This window comes from Serinus canaria, chromosome 2 (assembly GCF_022539315.1).
Source record: "Serinus canaria isolate serCan28SL12 chromosome 2, serCan2020, whole genome shotgun sequence".
In the NCBI taxonomy this organism is placed as follows: Eukaryota; Metazoa; Chordata; class Aves; order Passeriformes; family Fringillidae; genus Serinus; species Serinus canaria.
The window spans coordinates 27,134,669-27,160,434 of NC_066315.1; the positions used below are offsets into that span (position 1 = coordinate 27,134,669).

General features: G+C 36.2%; 1 protein-coding gene across 4 annotated transcripts in view; it reads left to right on the forward strand.

The window, feature by feature from the left end:
* PHF14 (PHD finger protein 14) overlaps positions 1-25,766 on the forward strand; it is a 160,286-nt gene that overhangs the window by 33,111 nt on the left and 101,409 nt on the right. For all 4 annotated transcript variants that reach the window (XM_050970816.1, XM_050970815.1, XM_050970817.1 and 1 more), the window contains exons 7-14: positions 1,856-1,993; positions 3,881-4,027; positions 6,600-6,870; positions 7,444-7,550; positions 8,903-8,998; positions 10,526-10,629; positions 12,068-12,199; positions 20,485-20,653. In XM_050970816.1, coding sequence (XP_050826773.1) covers positions 1,856-1,993; positions 3,881-4,027; positions 6,600-6,870; positions 7,444-7,550; positions 8,903-8,998; positions 10,526-10,629; positions 12,068-12,199; positions 20,485-20,653 — 1,164 coding nt within the window. The remainder of the gene's footprint in view (positions 1-1,855; positions 1,994-3,880; positions 4,028-6,599; positions 6,871-7,443; positions 7,551-8,902; positions 8,999-10,525; positions 10,630-12,067; positions 12,200-20,484; positions 20,654-25,766) is intronic.

Here is a 25,766-nt window from a genome sequence, read left to right on the forward strand (position 1 = left end):
TTGATTAAGAAGGGCAGATGTAGTAAGTAAGAATGACTTCAGAGTTTATGTGTAAGCTAGTATGCATACAACAGGCTGTTCCAAAGCAGTGTTTACCAAAATCCACAGCAACACAGGACCCTCATCTTGAACTGATGCATAATTCTAAAGTTCAAATTGTTTTACATATAAATGTTTTCAGTCCAGATCAAAAGTAATCATGAACAAACCATACAGAAAACTATTGTAGTAGGCTGAGGACAGCAGTCATTAGTTTGCTAAATACTATTTGTTTGGCTAATGGAGGCAGTGTGGAGAAGCCATGTCTGTCAGACCAGTGTGAGGGAATGTAGTTGGTTTTAAGTCTGCAGCTCTAAAGCTTCATTTATGCCAAGTCACTTTTTTCTTGAATTTTTTCTGTTTGTTAAATAGAATACTAAATGAAAATGTGTAGGGCAGTTTTAAAAATGCATGCAATATATAAAACAGACTAAAACACTCTTGATTGCCCATGTACAACATGGTTGTATCAGGAGCCTGGGCCTTCTGAGGCATTTAGCTTTGTTTAGAAATGTTTGTAAAAGGTTGGGGCAAGCACCCCAGAGCCTGCAAACTGTTGTTGAAATGAATCATACTCTTTTTTTTTGAATAACATGAGTGATGTGTAGGATCAAGGCATCAGGGCAAAGAATTTGGACATCTTGTGCTGCTGTGAGTAAGGTGAAAGTGACCTGTACAGGTGAAGACTCATTACTGAAAAACTGTAAATGTTGTTTGCTATATTAAGTATGGAAGTTACAGCTTCTTTTGCTACATTCCCCCTTTAAAAACCAGCTTAATATAATAGGTTTTTTTAATTAATTTCTTACACAGCTAAAGGGTGCCCTTCAAGTGTAGCACATGTGATGTTTTGAGATTCTTCAGTCACTGAGTGTTCCTTACCATTCTGTTGTTTAACTTTCTGCATGGAGATATTTTCTCTAGGTGATAGAGAGCTTTGCTCTCTATTCAGCAAGTAGGAGTCTAGGAAATGCATGTCTGTGTAATTATAGATCATCTTTATGCGCTGGATAGCAGCACTGCTCAAGCAGGGCGTGTTCCCATTTCCTGCTTATCTGCTCATTTCTCTAGATTGCTGGCACAGAGATTTGGTCTGAAATTGTGGAGAAAGAGACTGAATTGATCTGACTGAAAAATAAGTTAATTGTTTTTTTCCAGATCATATTTGGGGATGTCAGTTGGTTGTTTTTCAGGAGACTGTGTCTAGAATGCACCTATCTGAAGCCACAGTTACCTAATTAAGTGAATCACAACCTTCCTTACAGATATTTATGATTTTTGAGTATTTGTTTCTGCACTGTCACATGTTTACTCCTCAGTCATTGCTTATCAAAGGACATGTACATAATTATGTATGGTTTCCATTCAGAGCACTGAATGGAAACCATAGATAATTTATTTATTATTATTATTGCTCTTTTATTGTTGTTTGTCCACTGAACTCGTTGAACATTTGCTGAGGAGTGGTGGTTTTTTATACCGTGGTTATACAACTAATTGTGCTTGAATTGCTCTGATGGGATTTAGTTGTTTTGTTGAAGGGGAATGTAATGCATGGAGGTTCATGTGAAAATTCATCCAATATGCTGTTTAGATTATTTAAGCACTTTACCAGTGTTGAAATTGAAATTAGTAGTGGGAGTTGAGAAAGCAGGAAGCTTTAAGTAGTGTCAGCTGTTGGGAGCATACTTGGTTTCTGTACCACATAGGAGTCACCTACCAGTTTGGTTTTTATATATGTGACATAAATTATCAAATATTAGGCAAAATGCACCTGAAATATTTACTGTGGCCTTTTCCATTCTTCTTTATGAAGGAGTGCAGCTTTTGTGAAGATCCTCGTTTTGCCAGAACTGGTGTATGCATTAGTTGTGATGCTGGGATGTGCAGAGCTTATTTCCATGTGACCTGTGCTCAGAAGGAAGGTCTCCTCTCAGAAGCAGCAGCAGAAGAGGTAGGTATGGAAAGGTTAGAATAAAAGACCTCTATGGAAAGCTTTCAGGAGATGACCTGAAATGGTAGCTGTTTTGTTCACAGGGCCTGGACAGAGTTTTTAAGTAGGTAATAAGTAAGGGAGTAAGGGAACTGTGCAGGGAGAGCCTTCACCAAATCGTCCAACTCTGAGCATCTTTTGAAACTGACTGGAAAAAAGGATAGAGAAAATTAATGCAGAGGTTGGCTTAACACTGTCAGTCAGTACAGACAGGAATTCTATTTCCTGAACTTCACATAGGGTGATATACTTACCTAGCTGTTTGTGTAGTATAGTAATCTCTGTTTCATACCAAATAGGAAACTTGAAAAATTAAAAACATTTCTGATGCCACTTTTTCATGCAGGTTTTCCAGTATTTACTTCAAATTGTAGTACATAGATATGACTTTCCTCATCATAACATTAATCTTTGGAATCAGAATAAAAAGCAAGTATTTATAACCTCCTGATAACTTCCTAATGTCTTTTCTTAACAGTTTTTTCCCTGTAATATGATCTAAAGCAATTCAGATTTGAAGTTCCTACTTCCTGATTCATTTTTATGGTATAAGTACTTTTAGGTTGTCCAATTTCATCCTGATACGCATCATTTGGATTAAGCCTGTCATGTTCATAGCTTCACAGTTTAGGTTTTTGCCTTAGAAAGTGGCACAGGTAACACAAAAACAAGCATTACATTCACTGTTGAAACTGACACTTTTGTTTCTGAAAACAGTGGACCACTAAGGGATTCATGAAGAAATCACAAAATATTTTCTTCTGCTGGACCGATAAATAGGAAGATAAGAGATTGCCTCGTTGTTGTTGCCCTTAATAGATTATGTGCAAGGTTGAGCCTTTAAATGCCCTCTGTGAATTCCCTCTGGATATATGTATCTGCTTGCCTTTCCACCTTAAAATTGTGTTACATGTTGTCTGCAGTCAAATTTTTAATCAAGGTCTCACACAATCTCTTTTTAGGGCACAGCTAATTTTTGAAGTAAGCTGTCTTATGCTGTGAAAATCTAAATTAAAATAAAATGTGCTTGTAAGGAAAGTCAGAGTAAATTTTATTAGTCTATGTTTTATAAGTGGAATAAAGGAAAATTTGATGGGCAGGTAATTTATTAATATTTGTATTACTTTATGAAGGAAGACTGCTTTAAGTCTTTCTTAGTCTGTAGATTTATGATGTTGTTTGTACACTTTTGAAAGTACAAAGGCAATTAAATGTGTTTCTCAAACCATGTCTCTTCATGGCTCAGATATTTGTAGTCTGCTTGCAGGGTTTGCAGATGCTGAAAGTTGCTATACACCAAGCCATGATAGTATGCAGATATGATGGACTGAAAAATGGGGAAAAAAAATCATCTGAGAGATGATAAATCATGTGAGGGTATAGCCACCAGAATGGTTGGAAAAACATTAGAGAAACCAAATATATTGCCTTTGACAGTATTCAGAATTATTAAGCACTTGTAGGATTTAATTTAAAAGGCACAATGAATGAACAGGAAGTTAATACGTGTTATATGTTAAAGGTATTTGTATTTAGGAATTTATTTTGCTGGGATTTTTTTCCTGGGAATGCAAATATAGTACAGAGATTGACTAGGAGAGAGTGAAATCATTAATGCATTTAGAGACGTTTAGGATCATGCAATAAAAGTAGTGGAAAAACACCTTATGTTATAAATTACATCAACATGACAAAATTGATTTAGAAACATACTTTTTAGTTGTTTTAAAAACATGCCCATTTGAACATGTGAACTGATTGCCAGAATGTTTGTGCTGTTCAGAGCCCTTTGGCCTTACTTTGTCTCACTCTATTTTCATTCCTTCCCCTTTGTTTTTTCTGAAACAGGATATAGCTGACCCTTTTTTTGCTTATTGTAAACAGCATGCGGACAGGTTAGACAGAAAATGGAAGCGGAAGAACTACTTGGCTTTACAATCTTACTGTAAAATGTCCTTGCAGGAAAGAGAAAAGCAGCTTTCACCAGAAGCTCAGGTATTGTATTGGTGTATTAATAATCCATGTTAAACAAGACAGAAATTAAGAGAAGGTAAAAGTGTTATTACAGTAGAAAATTAAATGTGGAATATATTGGTAGTGTGTAGTCATTTAACAGCACACTGAACTGTTTGTTGGGTTTGGTTTCTAAGAACAATTATCTCTATATATGGCATAGTTATACCTCATATATATGATATATCTATTTCAATAAGTATCAAATATCTGTGCTTGTCTGAATTGAAAAATATTACTTTGCTTTTGAGGTAAAAAGTTGGTAGTTACTTTTTCATTGTAATTCATAGATTTTCTTTAATATTTTCTTCGAGACTCTGAAGAAAAAAGGCCAGGAAAAATTAGGCATTTCTATTTCTATCTAAATTTCCAATTTTGTAGGTCTGAGTGGAATTCTCTGTGCCAGGTGTTTTCATAGTAGACTTCCTAGGAAAAGAAATAATGTATGCAAAGAAGTGAGTCTGTGCTACTGCGTGGGAGTTGTCTGAAAGCCTTAGGCAAGTCTATATCCCTGTCTAGTGACAGATCCATTTAAAACTGTTTAGTTACTGCAGAAGCTCAACTGATAAAAGTCATGTTGATCCAAAGGTTTCAATTCCTCTGAGGGAATCTGCATGCTTTCATGTTTCAATGTGTGTCTTATATTTATTTTTTCTGATTCTGAGGAATTTCTAGCATAGTTTGCTTCACTGCTTAGACTGAACTGCATTCCATGGAAAAATCACACCTGTGTAGAAAAGCAGCTTGTTACCTAAACAAAACCTGCCTGATTTATTTGTGGAAAGTAGCAGATGCTGTAAATAATGGAAATAATTAATTGGAGAGGACTATCTGCTCTTTTTCTGAAGTGAGAATTATAGTGTAATGAAAAGAAAATATTGTTTCATAATATCAAACTTTTTATTTTAAAAAATCTTGCCTTTCCAGTTCTTCAGAGATTTTTGAATAGGAGAATATTAGTTTAAAATTACCTATGCTGTTGAGAATGAGCATGAGCAAATTTGTACTGTAGAAGAATTGTGAATAAAATATTTTTTGGGGTACTGAACTTCATGTAGCTTGATTTAAAACTGGTTTCATAGTGCTTGCTGAATATATTTGGCTCTCAGTTATATGAAATGCACCTGTGTAGTGGAGACATTACAATAATATCAACACTGCCCAATATGATGTTAAGTGCTGGTTGTACAATACTGGTTTGGATCCAGCAGGGCACATTAGCTCTGTTTTCAGGCATGTATTAAGTAGTGCTGATAATGCTGATAAGTTCCCAGCATTTCCCTTTCTCTCTCCTCTTTTGCCCAAAACAAGACTGTGCAATTTTTGAATCTAAATTATTTAGATTAAATTTTTTGAAACTGAAGAATGACTGCTGAAAACTGCAGGTACAGTTACTTTACATGGTGGCACCTTGATCCAAGTATGACGACTTGCATATGTTTTGTACAACCACATGTTTTCACTCTTGGTGGCTTTGGTATTGTCCAGCAGTGGCTGTAGGTGGACCTGTTGTCTGCTGCTGTGGGTCCAAGAAAGAAGCCAGTGGGGTCAGAGCTGGCCTGTAAGCTGGTTTTGCTTTGTTTCTTGGTCATTAATATTCAAGACTTAGTAAGGTAATGTGTTAAACTGTCTGCAGTACTACCTTCAGTGATTCTGTTTGGAATCAGAGATGTTCCTTAACCATAGTGTGTATGTATATGCACACCTTTTGCTTTTGTCTCAGGAGTATCTTACACCATATGGTGGGGCAGTCACATTAGTTTAGTTTCTTCTTTGTGCAGGCAAGTAAACAGCTTCTAACTGATAGTCAGCTGGAGTTTTGCCTCTGAAGGTTTGTATGTTGATGTGAGTTTTTGCCAGAATTGCCACTTCATAGAGTTCCCTCAAGACAGCATTTTCCAACTGTCAGTAACAGCTTGATCTTCTGGGATAGATCTCCCAGATGGTCACAAATATACAGATGTCATCAACAATATCTATTGTCAGCTTCTCTTGTCCGCTTCACTTCTGTTTGGGTTGTGTTCTTGACAAATTATAATCAGCATGTTTAACATTTATAAAGAGAAGTGGCATTGAGAAAGGAATTCCTACAAAAGTATGTCAAATATGGTACAAATGCTCTTCATCAACTTTTGTTGCTCACATAAATATCAATTTAATGTGTATCTAAATGCATATGTGGTAGGTCAACCAAAGCTTCTACCAGTAGTGAGTTTTCACAATCCCATCAAATTATCATTATTAGAAGGGGTTGTCTCAAAGCCAGCAGACATCTGTTGCTTTCATCAATGGGGAAATCTCATCAAGAAATGTGTACATAGCTCCAAAACCTAGTGAAAGGATGATGTCATTTGTGTGTGCACTTTGAAGTAAAATGGGATGTCTGTATCAGCATCTGTTTCTTGAGTTGTAGAGCTCCGGAGTGAAAATGGCATTGATTAGATTGTGCAGCTTTTAGAATGAAAATATAATGGGGATGTGTTCCAAATGATAACTCAAAACTAATTTTGAATCGTTCCTTGATGTTTTTAATTGGTGGAATTCTTGATTGCAGGCTCGAATCAATGCCAGGCTCCAGCAGTATCGTGCTAAGGCGGAGCTGGCGCGCACCACCCGGCCCCAGGCCTGGGTTCCCAGGGAGAAGCTGCCGCGGCCGCTCACCAGCAGCGCTTCGGCCATACGGAAGCTCATGCGCAAAGCTGAGCTGATGGGAATTAGCACAGACATTTTCCCAGTGGATACTTCAGATACAAGTTCCAGTGTTGATGGAAGAAGAAAACATAAACAACCAGCTCTCACTGCTGACTTTGTGAATTATTACCTTGGTAAGGGTGAAAATAGCTTATTTTTCTCAATGAAAAGGCGCCACTTTGCTGCGTTGTGCTATGCTATTCCATTGGCTTTTTTATTTTCATTGTATTTACTTGTTTATAGTAGATAAATAGGGATTATGACTTCATTTTAGGTCAGGTATGTTATTGCTTGGAGTCTGTGTTTACACAGAAAGTTTTTTTTTTAAGACACTTCAGAAAAGAATAAAATCTTTCAAATATGAACAGAAGACTAAACTGTCTTTAAGAAGGGTGTAGGTAACTTTTGGTATAATATTTTTTTCCTTAAATTCTCCTCCATTTCTATGTGGAATAGCATGACTTTTTGACTGTTTGCTAGATGCTGATCAAAGTTCATCATTTAAACAACTACAATATTTATGCAGGAAAATACAAATATTAGGATTGTTCATTCTACTCAGTCTGTGTATTAAACCTCTAGGCCATAGCTTTGTGTCTTAGTATTGTTATAGTTTTTTACTTTAGATTGCACCACTCTTTTTTAGTGCATAAAACTTGAAAATGTATATTCAAGAGCAGGACATAATGCTGTTTTCTTTTAAATAGAGAGAAATATGCGCATGATTCAAATCCAGGAGAATATGGCTGAACAGAAGAACATCAAAGATAAGTTAGAAAATGAGCAAGAAAAGCTTCATGTGGAGTATAATAAGGTAAAGAAAAAGGGATGATAAACCCTTGTACCATTTTAGTATTGCTGCTATTGATAGAAATGTTCTTTCCATGGAAAAAAAATCAGAGAAAAATGTAAGATGCAAAATATTGATCTTTTAAAAGTAATATTTAAAAACTTTTCTTTTAAAAATATTTAGATGTCTGTCTTCTCCCATACAAATAATATCAATTTCTAAAATGTGATATGTTGACTGGACACAAGTTCTTTAACTGACCCTACTGAGAGCTCCAGTAACAAATTGCACATGGACCTGTTTGAACCTGCACGATTCTCTGCTTGTAGCCCCGCTTGATAAGTGGCAATCTGTGATACACAAGAGTGCTATTTATTTATTTATTTATTTATTTAATTATTTGTGTCAACTACAACTCCAGTTGGGCTTAGGTTTAATGACTTAGCTAATTTTTCAGACAGAAATAATCAATATTCACACCTCCACAGTGTCCTCTGCATGCTTTTTAGGGTATAACAAATTTGATGCCCATAAATTAGGCTTTGCTCCCCCAAAATGTTGCTAATGTGTTTTTTTAATTAACTCATCATTATGATTAAAAAAAGAACTTTTTGCATTTTTACCAAATAATTATTTATTTTAATATTAAGTTATTTTGAAACTTAGATATACTGTAGCTTTTGTGACAGATGACATGCTGCAGTTCTTGCTGAATTCAGCCAATTAAGTGATAGTTAATGATGTTACTATGGTGTTACTATTAATTCCTGAACTGTTTGGTGTATGTTTTAAGTGAGAACATATGGAAAATGTGATGGCAGATCCTTGTGAACTGCCCAGAGGTGATAAAGGGAAAGGAAATTGTGCCTGGGGTTTTTAACCAAATTAACAGTTACCTCCCAAAATACACAACAGTTACTGCCAGAAGAAAAAGAAACCCTTTCTTTTGCTTACAGCCTTCACTTTTAAATTTTCTCTTTCTGTAAGTATGAGTGTGGCAAAAGAGAGCTTTGATTCATTTATATGTTCACTTGTTACAATCTTGCTGTCTTAAGTAGGGTGGACGTCACATATAAGATGTTCCTGTATTTTAGTTTTGCTTTCCATTTGACTTTATGAAACCTTATTTCCATGCTGAAATACTTCAGGTCTTTACAAAACAAGTAAATATTGCTCTGGATTCTTGTTTTACTTCTGTTAAATTAATGAATGGTTCTACTGATCTCAGCTATATTGATATGAGTTTCATTGTTTTTATAATCCCACAATAAATTAATGCACCCTTGGTAAGTAAGAGGCTGAGTAAATTTTATTTAATAACTCTTAATGGATTTTCATTCCTGTTGCCTATTGTTTTTTATCCTTTAATTTTTCAGCTGTGTGAGTCCTTGGAAGAGCTACAAAATATGAATGGAAAACTGCGAAATGAAGGGCAAGGAATTTGGGCTCTGCTGGGTAGAATCATCGGACAGGTTGGTCGGTTCTTTGCCTCCCTTTACAGAAAAAAACAGCAGAACAGGTTTTCCAAGAAAAGGCCTTCTAGTTTCTGCCACTTCTATGGCTGAATAAATTTATTTGATTTGATCAGCCCCAGGCTTTACTCAGGGGATAATGCTTCCTGATTGAAGTACCTAGATTCTGCAAACCACCTACTGGGAACATGCAGCTTAATTTTGTTGATGTAATAGTGTGCTTGTTTGCAAAATTCTTTCATTTGGTATCAGTGATTGACCTGTCATTTGTGATGAACCTTAGCATGAAGCATGAGTTAATGCTGTTTTTGTCTCCAGTTTTCTTTAGTTACTGTAGGCTTCAAATGATAAGTTAACTCTTTGTGGCTTTTATGAGATAAAAATCCTTGTAAGTGCAGTATGTATGTAATGGTGTGTAACTAGGCAGAGGAGAATATTTTGATCAAATGAATATAAATATCTAGGACAACAGAAGATTTGGGTTGCTTCCTGTTGACAGCAATTATCTTTGTTCCCATTGATACGGGAACAAGAGAAGATTTTTGCAGTGTTTTCATATATGTTTGTCAGAGATATTAAATGTCAATGGACATTTTGGATGTGAGAGGAAGATTGCAATGATTTCCAGTTATGATTTAAGATTGAAGAAGCTGTTCACTGTGGAAGTGCAGACATATAATTATTCACAATTTTCGTATGCCCTTTGTTGCTGTTGAGTTTGTGCTGCTGCTCTGGAAACGAGCCTTACACTTTCTTTATGCAGTAGTAGTTCCTAAGATATGCAACCTTTTACTAGTTCCATTTGTCTGCCTACCTCTCCTACTTGCAAAGACGAATTCTTGCATAACATATCTTTTAAACCAAGATTATTTTTCCTTCCTTTGAGTAAGTATTCACAAATATATTTCCTGATGCAAATGTTACTCAATTTGAAAAAAAAAAAAAAGAAAGAAAAGCTGAGCAGAATTCATTTACACAGCTTGCATGACATTTTTTTCCAGTTGGTTGAACAGATGCAGACCCATGGGGCTGCTGAGAAATGACTTTGATAGATGGTTGCTGTCTGAGAAGCCAGCACACTGCAGATAGTAGAAACCCAACGAGAGTCTCATCTGCTTTGTGAAGGGCTTGGTCCAATAAGATAATTTTTCTAATTAACCTGTCGAGCACCAGTGTAGCTGCAATGCTGGGAAAAATAAACTGCCTCAGTATTCTGCCACTTTCATGAATCTTCCATTGCTTGTTTCAGCTTCCTAGAGAAATGCATCCTTGTCCATTCCTATATTGGAAGCTTGAAGAAAAATTCTAAAAGCTAGTCTTTCTGTATAATTCTTACTGACTTGAAAAAATTACTGTAAGACTACTTTATATTACAGAAACATAGTGGGATAAATGTGTAGTCTGTAAAACAGTTAACTAAGCAATCTCCCACTCGTTACGTGTCTTGTTTTTCATGCATTGAGATGAGAGGAATATTCTTTAAAAGTGTCCAGACTCATGTGTATTGCATTTCTTCAAATCCAATAGAAATTGAACATACCAGCAATTTTACGGGCCCCGAAGGAGAGGAAACCAAGTAAAAAGGAAGGAGGAGCACAAAAGGCATCTACACTTCCGGCAGTACTTTATAGGCAAGTAATTAAATTTTGACAGCATAGATACAGTATCTAGTAATTTATAGTTTCAGAAAAGTGTTCTGAAGAAATTGTTTACTTCAGTTTTTAATTTAAAAATGCCTTCAAGTTCTCTATACATTTTTACTTATTTTTGAAGGCTAAGTTGAATAGTGGTCAATTCTTCTCCCTACCACACATGAGTAAAATTTGGGTGTTTTCGTTAATTTGACAGTAGTGCTTTAAGGAAAAAAACCTGCCTCCTTGCATCTGAAGTAGAAGAGTGTTTTGTTTTTTGATGTGAAACCTACCTGCACTTTGTTCTTTAAATGCAGTCATCTGAGTGGATGATTTTGGGAACAGTGATGATGCTGTTCAGTCACGATTCCTGGATGCACAAAACACTTGTCATATAAGAATTCTCACTTTTTGCTCGTGCTAAATTTCCCTACTTCTATTTTTTTATTAATTCCTAAGGTTATAGAATGTATTTGCTTTGTTATAGCTTTCACTTACTCTGTTGTAGCTTTTCTTCTCTTCCATAAGCTGTGAAGCTACTGACTGGGTTTTTATTAAATGTAATAGTGGGATGCAAACTAGGATCCCAGACTATGACATGCATGTCATCTAGGATCTTCTTTTCTCACCACAGCTGAGGAGCGACATGCTCTTTTACTTATCCAGAGAGCAGCAGCCAAACATCCAGCCACAGCAAGTAGTGTCTTACCCAGCTAGAAGGCTAAGGGAAGAGGATGATTTTTACACAAGCAGAAGTTAATTTTAGTGCTGCAAGAGGTAGAAATCTTGAAAACGTGGCAGTGGGCTGATGATTTGGCAATTTCGATGTACACAAATAATTGAAATCATGCTTCACCAATTCTGTTTCATTCAGATGCACTCAGTTCCTCCCATGTTATAGTGCAATCAGTGAACACCTATCTTTTCAAAAAAACTAAAATTTCAATTACACTAAAATAAAAATAAAAAGGAAGTCTAATTTCTAATGAGTAACATTGCCCAGCATAGCAGCAGCATAGACCTGTTTCAAGGTGGTTACCTGCATAAGTGTGTGATTGATGATCAAGATTGGTACTAGCAGCATAATTTTCTGTTTAAGCATTTATTGGTTTTTTTTTTTTTTTCACTTGCCACTGGTATATTTTGCTGAAGTATTGAGTGATTAGTAACTTATTGGAAGTCCTCAAAATTTAATTGAAAGCCATTTTTTACTAACTCTGTCTAGTAGCCTTTTATGCTTTTACTGTGCATTGGTAGAAGCTCCTTAAGAAAAAAAAACTCCTCCAAAATTAGTCCAAAAAGTAATTATTTACTTAAATTATACATTCAAGTTGAAGGTGGCACTTGTTTGTATTGAAACTGGGCAATGTGCTAGGGTGTATAATTTGTTCTTTATGAGTGTGTAATTATAATGTTTTTCTGCTGCGTGCATGAAAAGTTGTGGAATTTGCAAGAAGAACCATGATCAACACCTACTGCTACTATGTGACACTTGCAAACTTCATTATCATCTTGGTTGCCTGGATCCACCTCTTACAAGGATGCCAAGGAAGACCAAGAACAGTTACTGGTAAGAACACAGTCAATGTGCTGTCCTGTGCTTTCTCTCTACTTAAAATTGGATGTAAATGTGAACACACTTTAAAATTCTGAGTGGATTAAACATTGCTTTAATGGAGTTTGAGCAGTCTTTTTTTATTTTCAGTTTATTATCAGTGATGTTTCAAAGTTAAAAAAAAAGAAATTACAAAGATTTTCTCATTATTAGCCACTGTGTTAAAATAGGTTATAGCTGTAATTTTCTTGGGTTTTGAATTCATCTGTGATTGCTATTACTGCGGTATAATAGCAGTAGGAAATTATAGGCTAATACTTTTGGGAAATGAAAGACTTGTTTTTCTGTTTATGGTAGGACTCAGGCAACTCTTTGTTCAGATCTTCAGGCAAATACTTGTAATATTTTTAAATAAACTTGTAGCTCTGTTTATTGCACTATGGGAAGTATTGGGTTTACTGCTGTCTTAGGACTCAAATGTACAATGACAGATGTTCATAACTGCACTTACTGCAGTTACAGTTCCATGAATTAAAGTTCTTTCATGCTTGTGGAGCAGAACAGAAGCTAAGTTGTGCAGTGGAGAAATTATAAGGTGGCAGAGATTCTGATTTCCAAACTGTCATAAAATTAGCTTGCTCTGCTCTGTATTGTTAGTAGTCTGCATGTTTAAACAGCTCTGAAATGTGTTACAGCAAACTCAAACAGTTTGTAGCTGGGAAGAAGTTAGAGTACAGCATCTCAAGGAGTCATTCACCACCTTCTCTGAATGTTAAGGTACAAAGAATAGTACAAGAATTTCTTCTAAAACAGTAAAACTATTTTAACAGAAAAAGATTAGTTTCTGGGTTTCTTCATATATCTCTAATTTTCCTTTTAAAGAACTTGCATAAAATATTTACTTCAGCCATCTTTTTGTCTAGTTTTGAAGATTCTGTGCCGAACAAGATGGCCAGTACATGAAATGGGAGGCCTCTCTTTTTTGTATCTTATTGTTACAAAACCTGGATTTACCTCAGTAAATTTGCTTAGCAAATTAATAGAGATTTTATTTAAAAGATGAAAATCTCGGAAACGTTTTCACCATCACTAATACTTTCCTGAACCTAATTTTCTTTTAATTATTTAATGTAGTGTTGTTAGACTTTTGATCTCTTTAGTCAAATTTGCCAAGTAGTTATTTTATGTGGAAGCTTTTTTTTTTTTTTAATTTTTAGATAGCTTCTTCATTTACACAGGAGATTTGAGTTTTATTCTGCTTTTTAACAAAGTTGAAAAAGCTCACTAAGAGCTATCAGTCCAAAAGATGTAAGACTAATTCTCAGTAGGTGTTAAAGGAAGGATAGGTCAGGTTAGGTAGTAAAGCTCTTTCATTTCAAAGCTGTAACTTAGCTTTGTTGTAAATTTCATGCTTCAGTTATATCTCAGATCACAAACTTGGCTTTTACTCCTAATTAGCTCAGGCATATTCTGGAGTGTGAGATGATAGCAGATGAATTGAGCTGTATTGATTACATTCTTTTCATCACTGAACATTCCTTTATGTATTCTTTTCAGGATCAGTAGAGAGCATATAGAACAGACCCTTAATCCAAGTTTGAGTTCAGCAGGTTTTTCCTCCCCTGCTGTTTTGAATGCAATTTTTATCTTTTGATTAAGATATGAAGAAAAGTACATATTTTTTTTTAGATGGGGGCCATGTACTTTTCAGATATTTGTATAGGATATAATAGGAACATACCAGAAAAATAAAATTGGTGTAGTGGGAAATTCCATTAAACACTAGGCAGGTTGAAAGACTTTATTTAAGAGTGGTTAAAAACATTGAGTTTAGTTCTTTTTTAAAATAGTAATCAAGAAACAATTGTTTCTTTGTTTTTTTCTTTCTGTTCCATTATCACTGTTAGTAATTACTCAGAATAGCTAACTTGAGCCCTTGCAAAAGTTTTTATGATTACACTCATGTACTTTACCAATTTATGTTTATTTAAACAGTGAGTACTTTAACATGAGTTTATTCCATCAGCTTCATCTTTTATATTGTGTTTGAGTATGTCAGGTGATACAGGTTATGTGTGTGATGTTACATAGACTAATTTGTAGTTGTACTTTCTATCCATTTCATGCTCAGTATTTAATCGTTGAAATTACAGTTTACCAAAAAGGGTTTTGAAATTGTTAAATTAAATCCAATGCTAGGTGTTTATAGTAAGAGAAAAAACTTAAACATTTTATGTATTTAAAAGCTTATTTGTTGAAGAAAGCACAAATTATATTTTGTTATCTCAGTGTAAAATTTAAAATGAGTTAACAGTTTTAGTCTTAGTAAAATCATAGTAAGGATTTAGACCTGGTGAGCACCAGTGTTTCATGGCTTACTAGTTTAACTGACTTAAAACACTTAACACTAAGAATTTCCCATGTTTGGAGGTGTAACAGTTTTCTTCAAGGTAACAGTTATAACATCCTTCACATGGTTTCTACCATAGTAAGTGCAAAGCCTGTCCTCATTTCAGATGGATTTGAGATGAAGAACATAGAAACTATTTTATATAATAATACATTAAAGCATTAATTTATGCCTGTTTTGATGCTGTGCTTTCAAAGTAGAGTCATATAATATCCTGAGTTGGAAGGATCAAGTCCAACTCCCAGATCAGAAGTTTTAACCATACAATGAAAGGCTGTGGTTTACTTCCATTTAAAAATTTGTGATTTTCAGTTTCTTAGAGATTCTATTCCTTAAACAATTGAATATTTTTTTTTTATTAGCATGTTATCATAATGCTAAGTCTTATCATTCCTGCTCACAACTTGTGTGTTTTTATACTCCTGGCCATTCTGGATGTATTTTCCTGGTAGAGAATGATCTTAACTGGTACTAAAGCAATGCACAAGTGTTGGCAGACAATATAATGAATCAAAATCTAATTGTAAAATATTGGCATTTTCATTAAGAAAATACTTAACAGCTACCATCAAGATTAGCTTCTTCTATTGGAATGATATTGCTGAAAAACAGTGATAACTTCTGATAGCATACGAAATACTGGGGACTGAGATGGACAAAACAAGGACTAATGGTTGTATTAAGTTTGTTTGGTTTTATTTTTGCTCTAGAAGGCCAAGTTATTTTAGTGGTGACTGCTGTGGGAGATATTGGCCACAGGACAGAATGAGCTGTACTGTCCTGATGAGTAGTTCCATGAACCTTCATGCAGTATCTGGGCATTCATTCATATTCCTGACCTCGTTCATTCAGTACTGATCCAGCACCTCTGTATCCTGAGTCACTGGATAATGATATAAAATTATTAACTTGTATAAACATGAGTGGAATATGACATTTTTATATGTATTTAATATAATATGCATTTTTATGTTTTGTCACTTGTCCTAATTGAAGGATGTCTGGATTGTTGCAAGTGGCAAGTTTTTTCTTTTTTTTTTTTTTTTTTAACTCTGTGACTTAACACTCTGTAAGTTGCTCTTTGAAGCTTTTTTAAGAACTGTATTAGGTTCATATATACTGTCTTTTATCTCCAGAATAAAAGCAGCCCTGTTTTTTTTCCACCTCCATGACATCATTTGCATGTGTAGTTTATAGAGCCTAGGTGTCATCTTGAAGCTGTGGTCCATATTTTTCAAGTTCAAAGTGGCTTAATTCTTTGTAAACATTGTGAGAGATGATTTGTCAGAGAGTGTGTCTGTGAGACCTGTGTCTTCCTTTTGAAAACAATCCCTGCTTGTTTTCCTTTTTAAACACCAAGGACAGAACTGTTTTCTGGAAGGACTGTAGTGGTATTTGCTAAGCAATCTGAATACACTTTTTCCCAACTCACTGCTGCTGAGTTAACTTCCCACTTCACAAACATCTTGTTATCTCTGATTCTTGTACCAAGTTAAATTGAAAACACAACAAAATCACACAATTTCTTTTTTCTTCTGTAGGTTGTTAGTGCTTAATTAAAGACCTTCTGTATGATTAAGAGATTTCAAATCAGTACTGAGAGTTCTTGATGGAGCAAACTTTCAGTAATTTTAGTGGTTGGCACATTTTAGCAGTAGGCATATTATTGCCTGCTACTGATTTTCCCTGTGGGTCTAGATTAGGCAAGTCTAGACTAAATGCAAAACAAAACCTGTGTACTGAAAGTTGAATCTTTGGCACCATTTCTCCTGCTGTTTTGTTTATGCTGCATAGCAATGCTTGCTAATTGGGAGGTAGTCAAAGATTGTTGCAGTAGTTCTAAAGGTGACCTGCTGTGACAGGTTCTCTGTTCACTGCTTGTCCTTGAAGAGCTGAAATTAAGTGAGCATGACTGTGGCACAGCCAAAAAGAAGTCGTGTCTGTTTTCTATGACTATATTGGGATTAAACAGCAGAATGGGAAGAGTACTTTAAATTCAAGAACCGTGTTGAAATAAACTATAAGAAGAGCTGAAAAGAGATTGTTTCCAAGTCAGAGGAGTGTGTATCTGTAATAGTTTTTCTGTGGCTCTATGGGAGCTAACAGACAAATGGCTTTGTAGTTGAAGCTTGTCTGTTTTGTGATAGGGATGATGAGACATGGTTGACTATAACAGTAGAGCTTGTTCTGATAAATCAAGAGGTTGCTTGTAAGTTTGTGTTTATAACTCCTTTCCCCTTTTACCCTTGCTATATTTGTGAGTATATTTTTTAATGTGATTCACACAACACCCTCACCCCCATCATAGTATGATTTTGCTTTTCTTTTCTAGATCTAGGCTTTTTGTAATTTTGGTTGCTTTTCATTTTTGACCACTTTCACACTTGTACAACCTGTTTCAGAGCAAGCTTGTTCATAAAACCAGAATTTAAGTAACTTGAATGCAGTACTTCATCTTTTGGTCAAGATGTTTCATGTCTTCCTCAGTAACATAAAAGTTACAATGCTTCACATATATATTTAAATTGGGTAATTGTGAAACTTCAGAACTTTTAGTGATCTGCATGGGTATTTTCTATAGAACTGTCTGGACCTAGATAGCAGGAAAATGGTGCCTTTTCCTTGTAATAACAGAGATAAAGAAGAGGAATTATTTAAATCATAACAGGCAGAGTGGTAGATCCAAGAAACTGGATTCCCCACTCCAAATACTGTTGTAAAACCCTATGACTATTTGTTTCTCTTACAACATTGTCATTTTTAGTGCAGCTCTTAAGTTATGGAGGCTTTTTCTATAATTTATATATGGCACATATTTTTATCACAATAATGGGGAAAATAAATGCTTTTTAAGAACAGCTCATAGAATTTTTGAACATTTTCGTAGATATTGCTTACATCTGTATAAGCAGATCATAGTAATTACTTTCAATTGTGCTTTCCAGTACATAAATTATTGACATGACTGATGCTGCAGTGTTATGGAGGGCCATGCTCTCTGATGCTTACTAAATAGAAATTCACCTTAAAGCTGTGGTTGGACAGCTTTAAGAAAAATGCATCTTATGAAAATAAAGAAATTCAAAGTAACTTATAGCTAAGCAGACATGAAAGATTTGGAGAGAATATTGTTACTTAAAGCTTCTCTCTCCTTCTCTCTCTTGGAGTGCCTTTCTCCATAAAATCTTAAAATAATAGGAGTTTGGTCTATGTCCCTTATTTACTTAAGTGCATGTGGGTACATATTTGTGTGTGTGTATATTCCCACAAATTTATGTAAACATATAATTTATGTAAACATATAACTGCAAAAAGTGGCATTGTGAAAGCTATTGTACCTTATATTTTTCTATATTCTAGTGTCTTAAGGCCTAGAGGTGTTCACAAGTACTGTGTGTGTAGCAAGCTGAGCCTCGTAAAGAGAAGTGTGCTCATTTTATCAAGCACAGAGAACAAAGCTCCAAGTAAGCTACTCTGTTTTCCCCCACCCCTTCTGATAATGGAGGAGCAATGGGGAGTGATTTACTAAGGAAATAATAACCATAGGAGTATAAAATACAAAAGGTATATGAGAGAGAGAGGTTTTTGCACAAAAGGGTATTCACCTCTGGGAGCAAAAATAATGTTTCCCTAAAACAGTGCTGCTGGACAAAGGCCGAGGAGAGCCCTTGCAGCTTAGCCTTCCCCTGCCCCAGTGTGAAGAAAGCAGCAAAGAGCTAGGCTGAAACTCAGAAGCCAGATCCCTGGCATTGTGCTTCCTGCTGGTTTTCCCAGAACACTGTGCTGGGCTGTGTTGGGCAGTGTTTGCCCAGCTTGACTCGGTCCCACGTGCCCGGCACTGGCACCACACCGCTGGCTCTGGACGGGGTTTTGGACTCTGTCCAGCTGCTTCTGCAGCACCTGCTCAGGTGGGGGTTTGGAATGGAAAAGGGGACCAGCAATGGCAGAGAGGGGGCTGGGGCCAGCTCAGCCTAGCTCCTTCTCTCTGGAAAGATCCAAGCAAGATGGCAAATTTTCAGTTTTTGGTGCTCTGCTCTTCCTGCCGAACCCACACCCCCATTGATGATGTGCATGATATGGAATTAAACAGTGCTGGAAACTCCATCACCCTTTTCTCTGTAACCAGAGCAAGGAGGAAGACTAAGGGCTATATTCTCATATGCTGGCCCCAAACTGTTTGAAAAGTATATAAACTGTTTTCCTTGTGCTTTGGCTTTTCATAAAGACTCCATACTTACATGAGAGAGGGGAGAAACTGTTATCTTTCCTGCAATCTATGCTGTTCTGCTTTTTTAGATCAGCAAATATTCCAGGTACTTTCATGTGTCTTATTCACCCTGTCTTAAATTCTTTTGAGATAAGAGGTGATGAATGTTTTTAACATTACAATGTAGCCACAATTATCTAAAATTTACATATGGAAAAGTTAAAGGAGAAAGGTCTTGAGTTAGTCGGGTTGCACTGATCTGTTACCCAGACTAGATTCTGACTTAGTAGCCATTGGTCTGTGTAGCAAACCATGATGACTCCTGGTGTCTTTTGGTATCGCTAGGAGAGATCTGAGATTATACTGCTTGGATTACTTTGAAAGAACTAAAAGACATTTCAGAAAAGTTGGACATGATACTGTGTTAGCCCTCACTGAAGTTCACAGAACTATTCCTGTTGAATGTGTAAATTGCAACAAATAGGCTCAAACACAACATGTATATGTGACTTTGTGCTTTTGTTTATACAGGATGGATATGCCTTCTTGTTGCAAATGTGTATTAAAATTTAACTTCAAATAATTAAATATATGGAGTTTTGTTTTGTGTCCTTCCAAAGCAAATTTGCTCTGTCATTTAGGTAATTTTAATGTGCTAATCCCTGTTAATGCCAATTAATAGCACAACATTGTGTTGATTTTTTTTTTTTTGTTTGTATTATTAAAAAAAAAATTTACTAGAACAGTGGTGAATTGGACTTTATTTGAATGGACTTGTAGTTTTTTGAATTGGAAGTGTAGTGTGAGAAGTAATTAAAACTGACTCTTCCAGTGAGTATAATGTCTATGTTTTCATTACCTACTTTACAGAACATCCACATTTATGATTTTGCATAAGATGATTTTTTGCAAATAAAAATGAGTCCTGAAGAATTCCGATATTGTTAATTCTGTCATGGAGCTTATTAATAGCAATACTTTAGGATCTCTTTATTTTTGAAGTTTTGATGGTGATTTTGTATTTTTTTCAGTTTAGTATTCCAAGTTTGTTAATATATGTCTCTAGCTTCTGTATTTGTAATTTTCTAATTTTCTCCTAACTGTTTTTTTCAGATTAAAAACCCACTCCCTTAGGAAATACATATTAAATTTTATTTTCGTAACAAACATGTCCTCCAAATCCCTGCCACTAAAGCATGCTCTCATTGGAATGAATTCAGCAGCATGTCATTAGAAAGATTAACAACCTGGTCTAGTGGAGGATGCCCCTGCCTGTGGCAAGGGGGTGGGAACTAGATGATCTTTAAGATCTCTTCCAATCCAAACCACTGTATAATTCTATAATTAAACTGCAGCAGCAGCTACAGTAATTAATAGATTAGAGATCAGTGGGCAGCTTTAAAAATGAAGATGTGTTAGAATGAAAATGATGGTGTAGGGGGCATTTTTCTTGAATATTAATTCCTACTTTCGGAATCTTGGTTTTCAAAGTTAAATACTGTCAGGAAAAAAAAAGAACATCTTACTTGTGTTTTGCTTGGTTGCTTAAAATGTACGTTTTAGATGTCCATTTGATCTCTTGACTTTTGACTTTTGAATTTATCTTAAACACAAACACTTCAATATGTTTCTTTTTCTGCTCTTGTGACTGCAGTCTTAAAAAGAAAATCTTCCTCTTTGCAGGCAGTGCTCAGAGTGTGACCAGGCAGGTAGCAGCGATATGGAGGCTGATATTGCCATGGAAACCTTACCAGATGGGACCAAAAGATCAAGGAGGCAAATCAAGGAACCGGTGAAATTTGTTCCTCAGGATGTGCCAACAGAACCGAAGAAAATTCCAATCAGAAACACGGTAAATGATGGTGGAGTTGATGTGTTGAGGCTCATATTCATAATAATATTGTTTCAGGTGACCTACATTGTGGACATTTTGAATTGAGGAATTTCAATTAGATTGATGTTCTGTTTTTGTTATATATTCCATTTTCTCATTTTAGTGCTTTTTTAGTTGATGTAAATACTGTTTTGCTAAAATAGAAAGCTGGGAAACATGATACTTAACTGAAGAGCTGTACGAGCTTAAGACAACAATCAGTTTGCACTTAAACTTAGCTTTGATAGCTGTTTTTCACTGTAGTAGTAAGGACACTTGTTAGGGTAGATTTAAATGTTTTGAATTATAGCTGTAAAATAATTGGTAATTTCCTTATCTACAGGCAGCCTGCTGACTGACTGCACATTTTATGACTGTAACAAGACCATGTTATTTCAGTTTGTTTGTCTTCCTAGTCTCACTAGTCAGTGTATATTTTCTTAAACTTTCATGGTGGATAGAATTTTGGGAAGACAAGCAAAACCTCTTGCTTCCTGCATTGATGAAATATTTAGCACCTTTCCTTTGAAAGCAATACTTTATTATTAATCACTCTGCACTTTTCCTTAAGTTTTGCTCTCCTACTTGTTCAGAAAACAAGGCTTTTCATGTGTGAGGTGTCATACCACCTATAAAAAGAACATAAAAATATTAAAGGGCATTTAGGTCCAGTTTATGGGATGAGTAGTGTTCCCATATCCCTTCAGACATAAGTGGTTCATCTTCCAGTATATTTCTTAATATCAGGAAATACTGCAGCCTCTCATATTAGAGTTAGATAAACTTCATCTCTCATGCAGCACAACTTTATTTTCTTCATAAAGCTTTCTAGGCATTTTATGATTATACTAGCAGATACCATACTTAACCTACACTGATAGGATTAAGCAAGTATTTTCCTGATCCAATCTTAAATGTTTGTTTTAATTTTGGGCCACAGCTTTGATTTACCTAATGGTTTCCCTTTCCTTGTCTGTGAGTCAGAACTTTAAGAATGACTCAAGCCAAGCTGATTAATTTAGCTCAAACTATTAGGAGTGTGAGTAATCCAAAATTAAATTTTGGAGAACTTCTTTATTTTCCTCATTGAGGGAACGTACCCTTCCTCCTTATGCATAAGAGCTCATAGACTCTTACAGATGCCTGGGTAGGTTGAACTTACTGTTGTTATGCTTGTGTTCACACAGAAAGAAGACTCACCTGCTGTTCTGCTTACTGAACCCTTTGTATCTCATCTCCCATTCTTCTTCTTCCTTTCTCTTCTCTCTTTTTCTACCTAATGTAGTGCTCTTAGGGTGTGGAGAATCACGATTCTGGGACTAAAGAGAACTAAAATTATTGCAGGAAAGACATTCACAGTTGTAATAAAAAAAGGAGTAATATAAGGCACTGTTCAGAAATCCATAGGAATACAAGATTGATTTGTTCTAAAGCCCATGTAATAACTGCAAAAGTTTTTCTGTGCAAAATGGAAACAGGTCGGATTGCTCTGAAGTGTTCCCCTCATGTTGTGGTGATTTGGTGCTTCATGTGTTATATAATATATCTACACACATTGTTCTACTATATAATACAGAGATTAATTGACTTTCAGTGGCATACTGTATTGTCACTGTATGGTGTTGCACTGTGGAAAAATCCTGCTATCAGTCTAAGAAAGATGTTGTTCCTCTGCTTGAATTTTCTGTTTTTGTTTGAGTTCTCTCCAGTTCTCTGCTTTTCTTCAACACACGGATTTTTTCAAGACAACATCTTTGCTGCCCTGTGAGCAAGGCTTCTCTGAAAAAGAGAAGCATTGACCACTGATTGACCCCTTTCTGGGTAACTCTCCCAATTTCTATATTGAGCATGATGTTCTGTGGTGTAGTATATCCCTTTGGTCAGTTTAGTCAGGCTGTCATGTGCTCCCTTCCAGCTTTTTGTACATCTCCTCCCTGGCAGAGCATGAGACACTGAAAAGTCCTTGATTTGAGGTATACATAAATTAGCAACAGCCAGAACATTCATGTGTTATCAGCATTATTCTGTCAGCATTGCTGATACCAGGTTAGCTCAGCTGGTCAGAGCTTGTTACTAATAATGCCAAGGTTGTGGGTTTGATCCCTGTATGGGCCATTCTCTTAACAGCTGGACTTTGATGATCCTTATGGATCCCTTCCAACATAAAATATTCTGTGATTCTCATACTAAATCCATACCCCAGAGTGCTATACCAGCTACTAATAAGAAAATTAACTCTATCCCAGCCAAAACCAGACCATCTGGCCAGAGACCTGTGACAATTGGAGCACACTAGTGTTCACAGCTTCTACATGTCATTGGAGACTCAGTTTCCTTCTGTAATTTGGAAGTGTGGGAGGACTAAGACTGAAGCAGGTCATTCAGAATCAGGGCAGTGTTTCTCCCTTGTACAGTTCTCTATATTAATTGTGTGCCAGAACAGTATTTTGTATCCTAATGCTATATAAGCTTTTTAAAGAACACTGGGAGTGCTCTGTAGTATTTCTATCTCTTATCTTTCAAATATTTCACAGTATATTTATATAGACTCATACATTCACTGAATGTTCTGACTTGGAAGGATCTCACAAGGATCACTGAAGTCCAGCTCCTGGCCCTGCATGGGTCAGCTCCAAGAACCATATCATGTGTCTGAGAGCGTTGTCCCAACACTTCCTGAACTCTGCCAGGCTTGGTGCTGTGACCACTTCCCTGGGGAGCTGTGCCAGAGCCCAACCACCCTCTGGGTGAAAAACATTTTTCTAATATCCAGCCTGAACTTCCCCTGACCCAGTTTTAGGCCATTCCCTTGAATCTCATCACTGGTCACCAGAGAGAAGAGATCACTGCCTACCTCTCCTCTTCCCCATGTGAGGAAGCTGGAGACTTCAATGAGGTCTCGCCTCAGTCTCCTCTTCTCCAGGCTGAACTTGCCACTCCTTTCATGTCTTCCCCTCTAGGTATTTTGCCATCTTTGTAGACCTCCTTTGAACTTTTTCTGATAGCTGTAATAGCTTTATCTTTTTTATATTACAGTGCCCAAAACTTCACACAGCACTTGAGGTGAGGCTGCCCCAGCTCAGAGCAGAGCAGGACAATCCCCTCCCTTGGCTGGCTGGCCATGCTGTGTCTGATGCCCTCCAGGACACAGGTGGCCCTCCTGGCTGCCAGGGCACTGCTGAATCATGTTCAACTTGCCATTGACCAGGACCCCCAGGTCCCTTTCTGTGGCACTGCTCTCCAGCCTCTCATGCCCCAGTCTGTCTGTACATTGAGAGTGGCCTTGTCCCAGGTGTGGATTCTGGCTCTTTCCCTTGTTAAGCTTGGTACAGTTGGCAATTGCCCAGTTCTCTCATTTAGGACCCTCTGCAGGGTGTCTCTGATTTTGAGGGAATCAGCAGCTCCTCCTAATTTCATATAATTGGCAAGCCTACGTGCTATATCTTCAAGTCCTGTGTCCAAGTGGTTTTTGAAGATGCAGAGAAGAATTGGGCCTAATATGGAGTGCTGCAGAACCCCACTAGTGACAGGTCACCAGTCTGATGTCACCCCATTCACTATAAGCTAAGGAAATCAAGTTTGACAAGATGAACTTCCCCCTCATGAAGCTATGATGGTTCTGACTGATAACTTTGTTGTCCTTTTAGAGTTTTTCAGTATCTCCCAGGAAAATCTTCTCCAAAATTTTCCCAGTCATTGAAGTGAGACTGACAGGCCTGTAGTGTCCAGGGTCCTCTTTGCCCTTGAAGACTGGGATATATGCCAGCTTCCAGTCAGCTGGGACCCCTTGGATTCCCAAGACCCTTAAAAATCTTCAAAAGAGCTTTTGTAATGACATCAGACAGTTCAGTATTCTCTAATAAGGCCCCATCAGGCCCCACAGATGTGCAGGGATACAGCTGGAGCAGTGAATCCCACACAAATTCTGGGTTGACTGAGAATTTAGCATTCTCACAACCATGGTCTTCAGCTGAGGGCACTGGGACTCCCTTAGCCTGTTGAAGACAGAGGCAAAGAAAGCATTAAACATCTCTGCCTTGTCTGTGTTTCTGTTTGTGGGAAGACAGAGAGAGAAAACCCAGCTATTTGCACTCCATTGTTTTGGAGACAGCAGCTATCATATTGTGCATTAAAATGTAACTTAAGTTTACAATTCCTGATTTTCCTGATTTTGATCTTTCCTAGACCATGGAAGTGAATATACAAAGGGAAATTTAAACATACCATACTTTTACTCTGTACAAAGGACAAATGAATGTAAATAAACAAGACTTTAGGCTTTATACTTAATTCTTTTGTATAACAGCTGCATTTGCAGACAGAATTTAATAAATTGTTTATGCTTTATATGTTTCAAGCCATACGTAGAGACCTTTCAAAGATTTTTTGCATTTCAGTGCATAGCTTTTTAAACTAGGTTTATTGAAAATCTTTATAATTTTATCTTTATAATTCCAATTTCACACTTTTATAAGCATCCCAAATCATTATTTCTGCTGCTAAATAATTTCACAGAAATGAATAGCTAATGATTAGCAAATAGCTAATAGAAATCAATAGCTAATTGCATAAACCAGGTGATCTTTTAACACCTTCCTTATATTTCTTTTAAATCTGAATATGTTTTTTAACCTTTGCTTTTCTAAGCTGTACCATTTCTTTCACTTTTTTTCCCTATAAAGATTATAGAATAGATTGTTTCTTTGGAAAATACTTTAAAGATATGCAAATAGCATTTCTCTGGAATAAATTGAGAGATTAATGGTTTTACTCTACTCAGCTATGTATGTAGAGGTTTTCAAAGTCTATTTGAGGTGATATATATTAGAAAATCACAGCTTTTAAAAGTCTTTCAACTTCATTTGCTACCCTAGAATATCCCACAGATTACTTTTTTTATCAAACATGTCATTGCTAAAATAGTTTTGTTAGTCTGGGGTCTTAACATAGCAAAATAAGGAGTTTCCCTCTGTCCTTTTGAAAAAATGAACTTAAGTATATTTTTAAAGATTTCATAACCTGTGCTTTCCCTACAATGTATGCTGTTGTCTGGAAGTATGATGCAGTTCCTGTATTTCACATACATACAACA